The sequence below is a fragment of the Tauraco erythrolophus genome, chromosome 19, assembly GCF_009769465.1.
Source record: "Tauraco erythrolophus isolate bTauEry1 chromosome 19, bTauEry1.pri, whole genome shotgun sequence".
Classification (NCBI taxonomy): Eukaryota; Metazoa; Chordata; class Aves; order Musophagiformes; family Musophagidae; genus Tauraco; species Tauraco erythrolophus.
The window spans coordinates 14,798,025-14,814,671 of NC_141483.1; the positions used below are offsets into that span (position 1 = coordinate 14,798,025).

Sequence of the window (16,647 nt, forward strand, 5' to 3'; positions counted from 1 at the left end):
AAGACCTTTAGGATCATCGAGTCCAACCGCAAACCGACCACGGCCAGCGCGTTACCCAAGCGCCGGCCCCAGCCGCGACCCCCAGCACCACATCTCCGCGTCCGTCAGACCCCTCCGGGCACGGGGCCTCCCCCGCTTCCCCGGGCAGCCCGTTCCAGCGCTCCACAACCCTTTCGGGGAGGAAATTTGTCCCGATATTCCCGATATCCCGCCTAAACCTCCCCGGGCGCAACTCCAGCTTGTGCGATTCGAGCATCCCACCTCCCCCCCCCCCCGCAGGGCCGGGGGCTGCCCGGGGGCTGCCCGGGGCTGGGCATGGCGGGCACCGCTGCCCGTTACCCGCCGCCGCCCGTTGCCAGGGGCGGCGCGCGCGCTCGCCGGGCACCCCGCGCCACTTCCGGCGCTTCCGCCGCCCCGCCCCGCCCCGTCCGCCCGCGGGGCGCAGGTTCCGGCGGGGCGATGCTGCCCGGCGGCGCGGCGCGGGCGGACGGGGCGGTGCGGCGGCTGCTGCGGGCCGGCGCGGCGGTCAGGTCAGCGGGGACGGCCCGGGGGGGGGGGTCGGGGGGTGGGTACGGACGCGGCGGTGGCGATGCGGCGGGCCCCGAGCACCGGGAATAATACCGGGAGGAGGACGCTAAAGCATGCGGGAGCGGTGTGAGCCTCCCGGGCGGCCCCCGCCGGTACCGACTCCCCGCCGGGCTGGGTGGGTTTGTTTGGGATTTTTTTTTTTTTCTTCCTCCCGTTGCAGGTATAAAGTGATGAAGAATTGGGGCGTTATCGGGGGGGTCGCGGCCGCGCTGGCGGCGGGGATGTACGTGCTGTGGGGTCCCATCACCGAGAGGAAGAGGCGCAGGAAAGGTAGGGGTGGTGGTGGGGGGGGGGTCCCAGAGGCGGACAGCCTGTCCGGCACCGAAAGCAGGGGAACACACCCCAAAGGGTTAATCCTCTGCGCGTCTGAGCGCTCTGCTAGATGTTAAAAAGAAAAAAAAAAAAAAAGGTGCATTTCTGTTATTATTAGCTTCTGTAGGTTATTTTCTGTTGCTAAAGATAAAATTTTGGCCACTGTCCTGTTTAGAAATGTGACAAATTTAAGAAGTATGTCTTGGACAAAGGACTTTTGTTACTTATTTTTCTGTCTGTGGTCAAGTTCATTGCTGAACTGCTGCAGATAATGCACTCGATTTTATTTTGCCTTTTGGAATGCAAAATAAACGCGTTCTTCTTGAGCATTAGCACCAGAGAAGTGAAGGTCTCCTGCTAAGCAGGGTCATGCAGAAATTCCTACTAATCCTCGGCAACACGGGAGTTTTCGTAACGCGGTGCTAACCCGAGCAGATGAGAAATCTGTTCTTGTCAGGAAAAAAAAAAAAAAGAGTATTTTTTTAAGAAAAATTTAAAAAGATTTTAGAGTGGTCTGAGTCTGAGAGACAGTCATGTATATAAACACTTGATGGAACACTGCTGTGCATCCCAGGGTCTCCTAGTTTTCATTGGGTGCAAGTAGCAAATAAACTGAAATAATTGAATTTTCATGTAATTTTAATACCTACTGAAAATAGTAAGGTTTTCCTAGACTTTCTGGTATAAACTCTTACCCTTCTATTTGCAGGGCTCGTACCTGGCCTCCTTAACTTAGGAAACACCTGCTTCATGAACTCTTTGCTGCAAGGCTTATCTTCTTGTCCGTCTTTCATCGCGTGGCTGGAGGAATTTACAGCACAATACAAGACAGAACAGAGCCGGTCCACTGAGCATCAATACTTGTCAGTCACTTTGCTCCATCTCCTAAGAGGTACTTCAACGTTTTCGTGTTGTGATAAACTGGAAGGAAAATATTGGGCATAAATGTTACTGTTTCTAGCCTCCTTTCCTAAGGAAAGGAAGCTCACGTGGTCTTGTATCCTTCTCTTTTTAATTTCCCTCTACTAACTTTGAGCTCATTGGCCAACTTCATCCAACTTTTGGTACGGATCCAAAAGGGATTTAGTTCCTGTACTGCTCCCGACCAGCGCAAGGCGCAGCCGCGGGTGGCCCCAGAGCTGTTTGTTTCTTGGCCAACAGCTGCAAGGTTTCAGGTTTTGTTTGCCTCGCCTGGCAGTCGAGAAGCAGCGGGCAGCCAACCCAGCAGGTTGAACAAACGGAGGTAGAAGGCAAGAGGGGTGCTGAAAACATGGTTATGGCACCCCTTGGCACAGGCTTTAATGCATTTGCTGTTGGCAGAGTATTCGTGGTTAAAACAGTATGAATGTGGACTCAGTATTATTGAAGAAATAGGAAAAACACTAACACACGATTAGATGGGCACTCAGAATTCCATATAAAAGAATGCATTATGAAATAATTTAGGCGTTTTTCCCCAAGCTTACTATTTTACCCCAAATATGGACTATTAAGTGAGATACTTTGTGGGATGTTGGATACAAACATTCAGGTCTCTAAGCCCAGTGTGGTAACGCATTCCAGACTTGCCCCTGTGCTAAATTCCTGTATCGGTTACATCCTATTTCAGCACTCGGAATGTCTGAGCAGTCTGTTGGCTCTCCCTGGCCTTCCTCACAGGGCTTTGTTTTAAAGGAAATCCAGTGGATGTTTTCCTGTCTCAGGGTGCTTTTCATACAAAAATTGTGCCAGTTAAGCATGTACATGTAACTGATGTAAGGATGACGGGGCATTAACACTAGGGTTTCTGTGGCATGTAAACTACCCATTTTTACCCAATCCACTAGTAAAAATTTGTCTTTTCAGACAGTGTTCATATTTATTCTCTCTGTATCAGTTACTTGAGAAATCTTTAAATTTGCATACGTATTAGATGAGGAGAATGTATGCAGTTAGCCTGAGTCAGATGAGAATGGTACTTAACACATACTAGTTTGTCATTGTCTAGCTGTCTTAATCAAGAATAACTCTGCTGCGATCGATTAGATGATGCTTAAGTAACATAAAGTCTAAACAGATTTGTGTTCTAACTGTTCTTTGTGGCTCCTTCTAACGTTTTTAAATACGATGTCTCCAGCTTTATCCTGCCAAGAGGTTACAGAAGACGATGTCCTGGATGCAAGCTGCCTGTTAGAAGTTTTAAGAATGTACAGGTGGCAGATCTCGTCATTTGAAGAGCAGGTGATTACAGGATTCAAGTTAGACTGCCTGATACACACCTCAGTGCTTAGCTGTGGAATAACAGAAAAGTGAAGCTCTGGTACTGATAGCCCTGAGTGTCAAATCTGCATCTTTGCTGTAGTGAAAAGTTTGCTTTAAAAAGTGAAGGAAAACAACCATGTGATTGATGAATGGTGTTTTCAATTTGCTTAGATATTTGCCATGAAAACGCTGGCTGCTTCAAAACCTCTTACTTAATTACCATCAGATTTGGTACAATGGAGTAATATTAAAAGAGGAGAGAGATGGACACTACTTCATTAACATTTCCAAATTTAGTTACATGTAACATACAAATTTCTAATTCTTGTTTTCAGTATTCAGCCCCCGATGAACTCAATCAGTTATCTCACTCATGAAACATGGTTCTATCTTTTATATTTCAGAGCCAAAGCAAAACAGCATAGATTTCAATTCTGCATTTATTGAAATCAAGGAAAGCAGGCACTTGTGCATTTTTTCTTTTTTTCTCCAAGTGTGTTAGTCTCTTGAGTTTATATAGCCTAGAATATTTTCAATAATGCGTGCTGTTAGGAAGTTCAGCTTTCTAGAAAAAGCTTTTTGGCAAAACTACAGCAGATGCACAAATGACTGCTATTAATACATAAGGTGGGCTCTAATTTCTCCTTGCATTTCCTACTGCTGTGATGTCATCATAGGTTATCAGTACTCCTGCCATAAGTTTTGACATCTTTTGGTTTTGCTTCCTGAGTCTTATGCCTCTATTTAATAGGATGCTCATGAACTGTTTCATGTCCTTACCTCGTCACTGGAAGATGAACGGGATCGTCAGCCACGTGTGACACATTTGTTCGATGTGCAGTCGCTGGAGGTGACTTCTTTACCAATGTTATTTCATTATCAGGAGAAGTTTCCGTGGTCTGCCCAGATTCCTAAGTGTGTCAAGTGGAAAGTGTTTAGCAACTGAAGATATTTTCGTTATGTTTACAAAGCTGTGCTTTAGTACACTGATAGAAATGAATCAATAAGCCAGGCAATCTAAAGAATAAAAAAGGTTTTTCAGCAGCAAATATATTTCTAGTGATCCCACTTTAATGAGGGCTTCTGCATTCCTAAATCTGCAGAATATAGGGACTGAAATGCTAGCACAGAACAGTAGTCCATCTAAGCAGTTACTCTTTTCCATAAGAGTTGGCACATGAAAGAGGTTTGAAACTGCAAAATGGACATTTATGGAACAGTCCATTTGGAGGTGGAATTTATCTTATCCTCCAGTTTAGTGGTAAACTTCATGCAGACGAAAAGCTTCTATCTTTTTTTGTCTAAAATATATACAAAAAGTTTATACAATCTGTTATGCTTTTATTTTAGTATTCTGAGGCAGAGAATTCTGCAGATTAATTATTCATTTTATTACAAGTGTTCTTTTTGTCAATTATAAATTTGTTGCGTACCAGGTTTTTTGGCCTTTCTCAAGTACAAACAGACACTAAAATTCCCAGAATTTTTCTAATGTCAGAAAAGCATATTAGGGATTAAATAAGAACATATTTAATACTTAATGGTTTCTAAGGTAGGGTTAATGAAAACTTTTATCTTCCTCTGTAGCAGCCAGAAATAACCCAAAAGCAAATAAGCTGCAGAACAAGAGGTATGCTTTTTTCCATTCTGAAATACTAATATTCATAGTGTAGCTGCTTTGTTTATTAAGGGGATAATATTAATTGATCTTTGTCTGTATTAGATTGAAATATATATATATATCTTCAGCTGTAAAAAAAAAAAAAAAAAAATTATTTGTCAGTGGGGCAGAACATGTTTTAGAGCAGCTACTTTTGTTACCATGGGCCAAAAATGTGGAATTGTGGTGACGAACACAGATGTATTGAAAATAAAATTTCAACTTTGTGTTTCAGGGTCTCTTCCCCCTGTGTCAAATCACTGGAAATCTCAGCATCCTTTTCACGGAAGGCTGACCAGCAACATGGTTTGCAAACACTGTGAACACCAGGTATATGAACCTGTGTCTCGTAATATGTGTACCTGAAAAAGGATGCCTGACACTCAGAGCACATTCTGAAACCATCATCCCTGGTTTCTGGCATAGCTGGTTTAAGCTCCAAATTTTGCTGGACTGACAGCTTAGACTGTTAATTTTTCAGGTACTTATGGCATTGGTGATGAACACGAATGTATCACTAAATACACTGAAGAATATTAAGCGTGATCCACTTTGTGGGAATAACAGCTGCCTTATCAGGCAGAATAACAGCTGTCTTATTTATTGTTCAGTTCCACAGCTATCACCTACTGAAAGTCCACTCACATGGGCAGCGTTTCCGAGCAGCTGTTCATTCAGCACGCAGTACTGAGATTGCACCTGCAAAGCCAAATTAAGTTGCAGTCCAGTTATCCGGAGTCGGGAGATAACCTCGACAAAGAAAAAATGCAGAAAGTGAATCTCCTTTGTAGATCAAACTGTACGACTACGTTTAGCACTTTTACTTTCCTAAACCTTGCAAACAAATTTAAGTGAGCAGGGGTGGCTTCAGCAGGAGGAGGCCAAGTAGCAGCTTGTGTGCTGCACCAGGTGTTCCCTAGCACTGCGCGTGGGAAAGCGGGTGGTTTTCATCCTGTTCCACCAGGTAACTGTGGACAGCAGAGGACATGTGTTCATCTTGTGTCAGGCTGTTGGTTTGGTTTGGGGTTTTTTTTGGACAGTCATAATTTTAGCTCGCTGGATATGTGAAATGTTTTTCTTGCAGAGTCCTGTGAGGTATGACACCTTTGACAGTCTCTCGCTGAGTATTCCAGCGAGTGTGTGGGTACGTATCCCTCACCAACACATCATCCAGCCAGTCTGCCCGTTGCCTTGTCATCACAGATTCAGATTAGATCTAAGGAAGAAATTCTTCCCTCTGAAGGTGCTCAGGCACTGGAGCAGGTTGCCCAGAGAAGCTGTGGCTGCCCCATCCCTGGAAGTGTTCCAGGCCAGGTTGGATGGGGCTTTGAGCAACCTGGTGTAGTGGAGGGTGTCCCTGCCCATGGCAGAGGGGTTGGAATGAGATGATCCTGAAGGTCCCTTCCAACCCAAACCACTCTGTGATTTGGGGTAAAATGTGCAGGACGTTTTTGACTATGACAGTTTGTTACTCAATGTCTGCCAGAGATTTGTCTTTACAGACAAGTAGGAACTACTTGCACTCATGGAAACTCTGACTCATACCTACAGAACACACTCCTGGACAGCTAGGATTGGGATTTGGACACATCTTCTGCTATTTGTATTTTATTTGGTATTATAATTTAAGATTATGCCCTTCACACTTGGCAGTGTGTAGTACAGTCTACAAGGAAGGATAGGAAGATGTGCCTAAATTCAACTAAATGCTGTATTTCTCCTATGTAGAGGGTCAGAGTGCATAAAGTGACCCATGAAGTCCTGGAACTTTAGAGAAAAATAGTAACAGGGCCAGGCCAGGAATTTGTAGTTTAAAATGCCACTAAAAGGAGTCACACAGGGAGTCAGAGCTATTCTTATCTACAGGCTGCAGTGTTTTCCATGTTTAATTGAGGCCGTGGAAGAATCCCCATAGTTACACTATCAGTGTTCTACACTCAAAGCCATGTAGTCAGTTGTGTCAAGAAATAAGTCTGCGATTCTGGAGTTTCTGTGGAAGAGGTCATGAAAAATTCTTTCACAAAATGAAGTGGTATGCACCCTAAAATTACTGCAAATGATTCTGGTGTTTTTGTACTAAGGGTCGTCCTATGACTCTGGACCACTGCCTCCATCATTTCATCTCCTCTGAATCCGTAAAGGATGTTGTGTGTGACAACTGCACTAAAGTATGTAATTTTAATTTGTATAACCTTCTAGCTCAGTTTTAAGCCTGCTGGTAGAATTATGGCTTCAGTTCTCTACTCCTTTCTTTGTGACTTCAGGAAAGCCTCTAGCCTGCCTGGGATTTCATATATTTAAAATGGAGTTCTTCTCTCACGTAATATTTTGAAGCTTTATTTATTATGAATATTACAAAACTGACAAATAGTTTATTCTGTAATTACCAGGTATTATTTAGATAGTATTTGGGATTTTTTTTTTTTTTTTTCTGGTATTTTAGACAGTATTTTACAGTTGCCAGTAATTTGATGATATCACAGAGCCAAAGCGGCTTGTCCGAAACCCAGCAGGAATGGCATGTGGCTACACAGAAACCTGGAGACTGGGCTGGTTCTGAAAATGCTCATTTCTGCTTGATTTTGGTTTCGAATTCTGATCCATTAGGGCAGGCCAGCAATTCTTCAAGAAAGTTCCTAGAAAACTGTAGGTGTAACTGCTGTACAGAGCATAGTTCTAGCCAGACAATGACTGCTGTCTGCAGCGTGGGGACCTGCACTGTTGTGTGAAATCGGACGCAGCAGGTAATCAAATGGCTTCATTTTTTCCCTTTTTCCTGATTTCAGATTCAGGCAGAAGGGACTCTGAACGGACAGAGCATAGAAAACCAGAGAACAACTTTTGTTAAGCAGTTAAAGTTAGGAAAGGTGAGGCAAGCTAACCTTCCAAATCTGTTTTAAAATCCTACTTTACATTAATTTCTTTCTTTGATCTGTTTGCTTGACGTCCACTTCTTGGTATTAGACTACTTTAATGTTTTACTTAAAAAAGTAATCTCACTTGTCAAATGCTTGTAGACATTGAGGCTTCAATTCAGCAAAACATCCAACTCTCTAGCTTAAAGAATGTGAGTGTTCTGCTGGTATTCAGCAAAACACTTAAAAGTGAGTTTGGCTCAGTGGCAGTTCCTATGATTTGCATTAATTCTCGATTTCTTTGGTAAGTGAAGTGATTCATATATAAAATGTTTATAGCATCTTCAGCAATTGCATGTTTCAAAGAAATTAAAATGTTCTAAATACAGCTGGTTTAAACAGTGAATATGGTGCTAAACATCAGGTGTCATTTATATTAGAAGCTTTTATTATTTTTTTGCTCTGTAATCATGTAGTGCAGACAACAGCAGGGCACTGGTCTGTAATTAAGAGCCTCAGGTGCCATTAATAATCGTATGTATTCATTGATAGAGGTTAACCCTGGCATGACTTTGAACATCAGATATTTATAACTACTTGACCTTCTTCCCCTGGTACTCTCACTGTGCAAAGCCATTCCTTAGTGACAAATATCTTACAACAACGTGCTCCAGTGAATTCCAATCCTCGTTCCTACCTCACAGATCCAACAAGCTAAACGAGACTGACAGGTTGGCTTTTGAGGAGCACGCGTGTATTCTTACTGATTTTTCTTGCATTTGGGGAAAATGATTAACATTAGCTATCTGTCCTGCTGCCTCGTGAGTCAGCAATAGTGGCACTAGCAGAAATCTCCAGAGTTGTGAGTTAGTGTCACATCAGAGGGATACTATTGCCAGTAACCTTACACGCAGGTATAAGGGAACAGTCCAGTGATGTATTTCCTTATCCTCTAGACTTAGCAGTTTGGTTAGTGTGCTTTTACCTGCAACAGCTGTTTCTCTTCATTCAAAATGTATTTTGACTCTGTTTTTCCACGGAATATTGCTGAAGCTCCCTCAGTGTTTGTGCATCCATCTGCAAAGGCTGAGCTGGTCCAACCAGGGCACTCCTCTGAAACGTCACGAACACGTACAGTTCAACGAGTTCCTGATGATGGACATCTACAAATACCGCATTCCCCTTCGTAAACCAAGCCACAGTGAGCTGAATCAGAGAAACTCTGAAGAGCCAACACCTGGGACAAAGGATGGGACAGCGGTAAAACCTTCAGGTACTTATTTTGAAACCAAAATCTGTTAGGTATGTCTGTGTTTCAGTGACAAAACATTCTAATCTGCAGAATGAACACAAGAGCGGTATCTTTATTTGTATCTGTGCGAGGACAGGTGGAAATCCCTTTCCCAGGAAGCATTAGGGTACCCCGTTCCGAGTTTACAGTTCAGTTTTGATGATTTAATTTAATCCTACTGAATATTAAAAAAACCCACCAAACTTAGCTGGTATAGAACTCATATGTTTTATGTCCAAAGAATGAATGAACGTTGAACTTGCGAAGTCCTAAGGATTATCTTGTTAGTGATCTCATCTAAGGCTTCAGAACAAGCACAAGAAGAATGCTGGGAATGTGACATCTTAAAAAATAATGAAAAAATCTAGCTGTAGTAAGTCTGCCATTTAGGTGGCTCAGTATTCTGTTTAGTTGGGATTTTGTAAACGTGGTCATTTTCCTATTTGTGTGATGTAAAAACAATTCCCACTGCCTTTGGATATGATACTCCTCTGCATCTCTTAAGGGACTGTAACACGGAATGAATTGAAATAAGTGAAATTCCTTCATATCCTGGGAGGAAAGGTGCTGCAGGAACAGAAGCACTGTTGTTGCAATACTAACAGTAGCATTTAAGTTGAATTTCTGAATCTCTGCTTTCTCACGCAGACGCAGAACAGCCACCTGGTACCAAACCACTCTTTATGAACGGTGCCTGCTCCTCTTCGCTTTTCATGTCCTCGGGAACTTTTCCACTTGCTGCATTCCCTGAGTGCAGGTATGTTAGAGATTTGTACCCTATCTTGTAATTTCTATCCCTTCAAATTATGGCTTCCTTTATTCTGTTTTTACTATGTGGCTGCATAGTCACAGAATTTAACACCCATCCTAGCTCCTGTGCAGGAATTTTTTTTCTTTTCTCTTGGCCGATTTTTAGGGGTTGTCTTTGGCTCCATTTCTCTCCGAAAAAAGAGAGTAGAGCATATTACAAGCAAAACTCAAAACCTCCTTCCTCTGATTCATGGTGCAGTAAATCATCTTTCTGAATAGCCATAATCTTATTCTTGCCGTTTTCTTCTACCCCTTCCTTTCATTTTTCTTCTTACTCTTTTTTTTAAAACTATTGCAAGAAATCCATGGATCTCTTAAAGAATTTTTTTTTTCAAACATTATATTTAACAAGCTTGATTTATGTTGCAGCTGCCATGATTCTACTTAGTAAATCAGCCTTGATGCTCCTCCTGATAATGTTTTTCCTGGCCTTTGAGAACATTCACTTATTTTCACACTGGTGACCAATATATAGTTAGTTCTACACCACTTATTCTGTTTGCCAGTGCATATTTTCCCACGGGGAAGACAGTTCCCACAATCACTGTGTGAAATGAGAAGCCTGGAAGCATTTTGAACCAAATGCTTGTTACGAAGACAGTTGTAGAGCAAGTCCTGGAAAGTGTGTCCGTTGTTATCTCTGGGTTACCTGCTGCAATTTTACCTCTTTTCAGTTAAAAGCACCTTCTTCTAGAATAGCTTTTCTGTCCAAAAACAGTGCTTTAAGAATGAAATAGTGGCACATTGGTAGGTTTGATGGAAAACACGGTTGCAAAATTCAATCAGTTGCGCTGTGCAAAATGTAGTAGCCCTCTGTAGCATAAACTTTAAAAATAAATGGTTCCATTTTCTCACTAATCGAATACGGCAGCACTGCAGTGAAGACTTGGTATTCTGAAAAGTAATTGCAAGGCAGTGCCTCTCTTATGGAGCCATCTGTTTGCTCTAAAAAGAAATTGCACCTGAAGACAAAGCAAGTGGGGCTGCCTCGGGTCGGCGTGTGATCCCCGAGAGCTGCTGACCCTCTCTCTCCTTTTTCTCATTTGTCCCCCAGTTCCCCCGTGTACCTCTACCGTCTGATGGCCGTTGTAGTTCATCATGGAGACATGCATTCTGGACACTTTGTGACGTACCGCCGCTCTCCCCCTTCTCCGAAGAACCCGCTCTCCGTCAGCAGCCAGTGGCTGTGGATTTCCGACGACACCGTTCGCAAAGCGAGCCTGCAGGAGGCCCTTTCTTCCTGCGCTTACTTGCTTTTTTACGAGCGTGTCCACTCCAGGGTACAGCACCAAAGCTTGGAGTCGAGGGCTGAAGAGTGATTAAGAGAGCAGGAGAAGGACGAAAACTGACAAAATTCCTCCCATGAGATCTACGTGGCACCTCCTGCCTGTTATGCAAATAACCCACCACAGGCCCTCTAACCTCCTCGATGGCAATGGCTGGCTCCTGCTGGGCGTTGTGTTTCCTACCAAAATCCTGCTGCCCAAAGTTGGTCTGCTACCGTTGTGCAGTCCAAGGTATATCTGTGTGAGAGAAGCATTTATGCTGTCAGGTAGTGATTTTGTCAACGTCGCAGCTCTGAAGCAGGCATTTCAAACAGACCTCCCAAGGCTGTATTCCATATTCTGACACGGATGTAGATTTTCAAAGGGAGATGCTTAATCCTCTACATTTCACTGCAGGTGTTTCTGCACAGGGGAGCCCCAGCAGCAGTTGGTGGGAAGCTCCTGTTATCAAAGGCAGAGATTTGAGAAACAAAGTGCCTTGAGCTGACTCGAACAGCTACGTTACCATCGTCCGAGTCCACTGCGTGTCCACTGTGTTCTGGTAAGTGTCTCAAGATGATGGGATGACCTACCAACGGAATCGGACTTCTCCTGATATCCCAACTAATCAATAAAGCAAGGCATCTCTGCATAACATGCACGATCCAAAAAAACCAACTTCCCTGCTGACGTCGTTTTCCTAATATTTTAATTCCTTATGCATCACAGAAGTACTTCTGCTGATTCTAACTGCAGCTTCCTTTTTCCAAGAGAAATTTTCTATCTATTAAGAGCCAAGACCCTGATTTATTGCTCTCTATCTTTGGAATACAGCTGAAACCAAGCGACAGAAGCATTTGCTAGGAGTCAGTATTGCAATTCCCTTCCTCACTACGAAACTGTTGAATACAGTTGCTTGTAGCACCGACTACAACTTTTAATGCTGTGATTTCAAGGCTGCTGTAATTGGTGTTCTAGACTCACCCTTCCGATTTTAATGCTGAAAACTGCCGTTTTTCCATCAACCACTCAGATCCGTGCTGTCTGGCTTGCAGTTGAGCTTTAGAGCTTGTACCAGTTGTGATTGTGAGCTGAGATGTGCAGCAACTCAAGCGTCCCTGTTAAGTCAGAGCATACGTGATTGAATCAGGAGTGGTGGGCACTCGCTGGTCTTGCGACGTAGTCCAGCGGCCTGAAAAAACTGGTGTCACTGCATTAGATACACAGTTTGCCATAGAAATAGAAGTAAGGTGTACTTTGCTGCTCTAGGTTGTTTGATGTGTAAAATAAAAAAAAATCAAAAATCCCAAACAAAGGGAGGGAGAAGCAGCAAAAATTATCCTTTTGACCGCTTTTAAATTACCAGGAATGAAGTATGTAGGCTGTTTTTAGCTCTTTTCTATCCTTGTAAGCTTGGAGGAGAAAAAGACTAATTAATCAGATGAGTTTTTCAGTGTAAAACAGCAACTAAGTTTTCAAATGGTAACAACTGTCTTAGTTTTTTAGGGCAACTTTGTACCTCGTATATTCATATTGCTGCCCAAAGCTCACAGGCATTCAGAGTTCCTTAATGGGAGGCTCAAAACCAGCCAAAATAGGAGTGGCAATAGATGTATACGAAAAACTATTTACACAACTCATCATTCCAGAGTATGGATCACAATTCCTGCTCCAAGTAGTGCTCATAGTACATAAAATAGTCTTTATAAATCCACGGACGTACTCGTTCCTGAGAAGTCTCCCTGTCCGTGCTAGGCTAGCAGTAGCATGGTTTTAACCTTTCTATTTAAAGTTATGGAAAGACAACAATAAAAACAACCAAACAAAAAACCTAGAAGGATGCAAAATGCCAAAAATGCCCTGGCCATTGAACTAAGACCTAATGGTCTTGCAGAGGGTGAAAGCCCTCCGTTCTGGGCAGCACAGGTGTGCAGTAGGAGCTCTGCAAAGCAGCGCTGGGTGTCATCTAAGAAAAAACATCACGCAAAGCATCCAGCTCCAGCAGGTCTCTACTGTTTGTACCTCAGAACTTCAAAACGTTTCCACTGCCAGCGGTGTCTATTCTGCAATACCTATTCTCAGCAGAGTCTAGTTAAGAGTTTTTAACTGAAATTTGGAGAAGTTCATCTGAACGGGTCTCTTTGTTTAGAAAGCAGTAATGCTGGAGGTGGGCCAGAACATACGCACACAAGGGACTAAATCTTAAATTTGTCAGCTTGTAACAGGGATGTAAAGCCACGTGCTACTGCAAGCTTGCACGTTCAATAAATTTTTCTTTTGCTTAGAGCTGCTTTCCAACAGGGGCCAGTTCGAGAAGGAAAGCACAGTCGCTGTATGACACTGATAAACTGCTCAGTTTCACTCGGCTGTGGATTTACTCTGAAAGCTCCCTCAAGGGCTATAAAGATGAGGGTTAAGTAGCCAGCATTTGTTCTAGCTTTCACTGTCAGGAAGGAGTAGACAGTCTTGGCTTAGCCCTCAGTGTGAGGAAGGAAGCAAGTAGCAGCACCTCGGTCCTGGTCCTGAGCTGTGACCTCAGCAGATGTCTGCCACCCAGCCCTCACTTTTTGAAGTCACTGGGCTCTGCGCAGGCACATGAGGCTCATCGAATGATGTTACTTGTTACTTACAAGCTTCCATGATGGAGAGGGTGTTAATAAAACGTAAAAGGCTAAAAAACATCAGAGAAGACCTCCAAGATGACATCTCTGTGTTTGGATTATTCTTGTCTTATTTTGTGAATTATCTAAAAATGTATATTAGAGTCAAACCACTGCACTGCTGTTTGAAGTTGCGTTTCCACTTCAGGGTATTTTTGTAAATGTACAGTAGCAATAAAAGAACAAACTTATTAGAAAAAGTAGCTGTTCACGTGTGGTAACATCCTAAAACAAAGACCAAGCTATAAGCCAAACTGCATTCGTATGTGCAACAGAAGCAGCACTTCACACTCCCTGGATATGAAGCATTCGTGCAGGAGCTCTTCACGCTACATATAGTGTTTCCTGGTGGTGGCAGAGGGTGGGAAGTACCAATGCTAATTCCATAGCCCTGATGGACCTACTGGTGAAGGATAAAGCCCATCACTAATTCAGATGCTTGTGGCCTGGTTACACAGGGATCAGTTCACATCCTCGCTCAGTACTTACATCGCTTGATTCCGCAAGACCTGTCGATGACTTTGGACGGTCTTTCCTCGTTTCAGCAGGATTCACTGTGAGCTTGGAAGGTGATGGCTTCCAGGGAGTCAGAATGGAATCCCTAGGGGTAATCATTTAGGAAAACAGACACTCAGAAGCTACAGCCTTTCACACTGCGTTGTCCATATAAATGGTTCAACCCAGTCTTTCCCCAAAAGGTCATCGTATACTCCCTGGTTTCTGTACAGACAGAGGACTTAGGGAAGAAGAGGCCCTCTCCCTGTGAGGTAGCACCTCGTGCTTCCTCCTGCCCTACCATGCTACTGACCAAACGAACTCGGTCTCCCATGTCAGCAGAGGAGGTAGAGCAGCAGAGGAGTATAAGCAGACATAAGACACAGTGACTGTAAAACATGCAGCCAGCCACGCTGCACGCACTGTATTCCTACCTTAGTACTCTGCTTTTTCATGTCAGTCTCATTTGTATTTTATTTTTGAAAAAAGAAGCAAACCATAGCTCACTGACAGAGCATACAAGAACGTGTCACCTGTTGAACAGTATCAGCTTCCCGGCTTGCTCTAAATGATTACGTCTTGTAGCTTACAGTATTTATGAACTACTTCACTGCTATCTCAGGGATATACAAGTATGCTGATCTTCTGGAAAACTGGCTAGATTAAGATCAGTTGGTAAGAAACTTCCTCCTGAGCAAAGCAAGGGTATTACTCCTGAAAAATAAGTATCAGCAGGACTACATAGAATCATCTGGTTGGAAGAGATCTTCAAGATGATCGAGTCCAACCATTCACCCTGCACTGTCAGGGTCCCTAAACCATGTTGCTCAACACCAAATCTACACGGTTTTTAAACACCTCCAGGGATGGGGACTCCACCACCTCCCTGGGCAGCCTGTTCCAACACTTCACAACCCTCTCTGGAAAGAAATTCTTCCCGATATCCAACCTAAATTTCCCCTGGCGTAACTTGAGGCCATTCCCTCTCGTCCTACAGCAACACTTCACAGAGAAAAAGTATTCTTGGGATTTAAGATCGATAGTCGCAGTCTTTATTAGCAAGTTACCGAGTACACCATCTCCTCTCCGGGTTTAACCTGCTCATCCGGTACCTTGGACCATCAAAGACAGTGTTGGAATGAGGAACTGACAGTTATGGCGGGGAAGAAAGCTGCTCTTTTCAGAGTCACAAGACCAGGTGCTTGATTGCTGAACACTTCACTTCTTGGCTACAGTCATCACTTTCCGAAACGTGAGGTTGACTCGTGGGGCAAGTACTCTCTTGCGGATGGGCAGGCTGTGGTACCAGTACACATTGGTGGGGTACTTCATCAGCAGCAGGCTACCGTGGGCTAGCTGCAGTTTGATGGGCTTGATGCGGCGCGTGGCGTTTTTCCCTCTGGAATCACAGTGCCTGAAAACAAAGTCCCTGCAAGCTCCGAAGGACACGGATGCAATAGGACTGCGCGGAACCAGTTCTCTCTCGTCATCTCGATGCTCACCTATGTGGTCCTCACCATCTTTGTACCTGCACACAGAACAGATTAGTTGGTTCTTCTACCGATCCAATTAAACGAACGTCCAACAACTTGTCAACGATCTGTCAACAGTGTTGCACGAGCAACTTTTCATTTGAACAGCAAGTTACGTGATGAAACTGGACATCAGACATACCTGTTAATAAGAACAAAATTAAAAGTATGTCCTGTGTCCGAAGTGACGCGGTCTCTGATGCGGTTGAGAACGGGGATCCACGGCTTAGGAGAGAAGGTAACGCCCGAGTAGGTGTATGTTAACTCAGGGTCTCCATAGGTGACCTGCTTCCTCGGAATGTCGTGCCACTTGCCAAACACGTGCAATTTTGTCCTTTCACCTGTTTAAACAAGAAGGGTGCCTCTGCAGTGCACAGCTTCAACATATTCTCCTTGATTTGGAGCTTCTGTGAATCTCCCAGTGGGACAACAGACACGGGGATGATGACAACCCAAAAGCTGTCATCCTTGTTCCAGTGTTTCTGTCCCAACAAAGTACTTAACACTCCAGTTTGGCACAGCCTTACCACCCCCTTGAATGGGATGAACGGGAACAACTCCGGGACACGCCTGGGGTGGGGTGGGCCGGGCGGGGGCACATGGCACCCGGAGCTGGAAGCGGGTCCCCCCCCACCGGCCGTTACCTTCGAAGTACTCCACCTCCTCCTCCAGCCGCTGGAAAATCTCGTCAGCCTCGGCCTTGCCGAAGAGGAGCCGGTAGTCACAGCTCAGGCCCTCCGCGCGGATCTCCCGCCCGCGGGGCCGCCCCGAGGCGCGCTCCTCCGCGCGGGGCCTCTTCCCGCCGCCGCCGGCCCCCCCCAGCTCCTCGGGGGGCCGTTTAACCACGTATCCGTCCATCGGCGCCCGCTCGCAGGCACCGAGGCCGGGCGCTCACGGCAACGACCGCGGGCACCGCTCCGCGGCGGCGGAGGGAGCAG

General features: G+C 44.5%; 2 protein-coding genes across 4 annotated transcripts; one reads left to right on the plus strand and one right to left on the minus strand.

Annotated features, from left to right (window-relative positions):
• Window positions 1-459: 459 nt before the first annotated feature.
• Window positions 460-13,882, plus strand: USP30 (ubiquitin specific peptidase 30). Of its 3 annotated transcripts, XM_086623581.1 has the most exons (13): window positions 460-530; window positions 749-858; window positions 1,610-1,792; window positions 3,017-3,120; window positions 3,893-3,991; window positions 4,729-4,771; window positions 5,037-5,131; window positions 5,886-5,945; window positions 6,883-6,969; window positions 7,588-7,668; window positions 8,710-8,929; window positions 9,596-9,704; window positions 10,812-13,882. In XM_086623581.1, the coding sequence occupies exons 1-13, from the start codon at window positions 460-462 to the stop codon at window positions 11,074-11,076; spliced, it is 1,527 nt and encodes a 508-aa protein (XP_086479707.1). In that variant the 3' UTR covers window positions 11,077-13,882. The 3 variants fall into 3 exon arrangements, with proteins under 3 accessions (XP_086479707.1, XP_086479708.1, XP_086479709.1); XM_086623582.1 differs by lacking the exon at window positions 460-530 and having other exon boundaries at window positions 718-858; window positions 4,732-4,771; XM_086623583.1 differs by lacking the exons at window positions 460-530; window positions 7,588-7,668 and having other exon boundaries at window positions 718-858.
• Window positions 13,883-15,206: 1,324 nt separating this feature from the next.
• Window positions 15,207-16,567, minus strand: ALKBH2 (alkB homolog 2, alpha-ketoglutarate dependent dioxygenase). The gene is made up of 3 exons (XM_086623620.1): window positions 16,354-16,567; window positions 15,852-16,050; window positions 15,207-15,705 (listed from the first exon to the last, which is right to left on the minus strand). The coding sequence occupies exons 1-3, from the start codon at window positions 16,565-16,567 to the stop codon at window positions 15,396-15,398; spliced, it is 723 nt and encodes a 240-aa protein (XP_086479746.1). The 3' UTR covers window positions 15,207-15,395.
• Between the last annotated feature and the right edge of the window lie 80 nt (window positions 16,568-16,647).

Coding starts and splice junctions, on each gene's coding strand:
- USP30 (XM_086623581.1), top strand. CDS start 460: ATGCTGCCCGGCGGCGCGGCGCGGGCGGACGGGGCGGTGCGGCGGCTG. Junction 3,992..4,728: donor TCGATGTGCAGTCGCTGGAG/GTGACTTCTTTA, acceptor CTTCCTCTGTAG/CAGCCAGAAATAACCCAAAA. Junction 5,132..5,885: donor GCAAACACTGTGAACACCAG/GTATATGAACCT, acceptor TTTTTCTTGCAG/AGTCCTGTGAGGTATGACAC.
- ALKBH2 (XM_086623620.1), bottom strand. CDS start 16,567: ATGGACGGATACGTGGTTAAACGGCCCCCCGAGGAGCTGGGGGGGGCC. Junction 16,051..16,353: donor GGAGGTGGAGTACTTCGAAG/GTAACGGCCGGT, acceptor TTGTTTAAACAG/GTGAAAGGACAAAATTGCAC. Junction 15,706..15,851: donor AATTTTGTTCTTATTAACAG/GTATGTCTGATG, acceptor TTCTGTGTGCAG/GTACAAAGATGGTGAGGACC.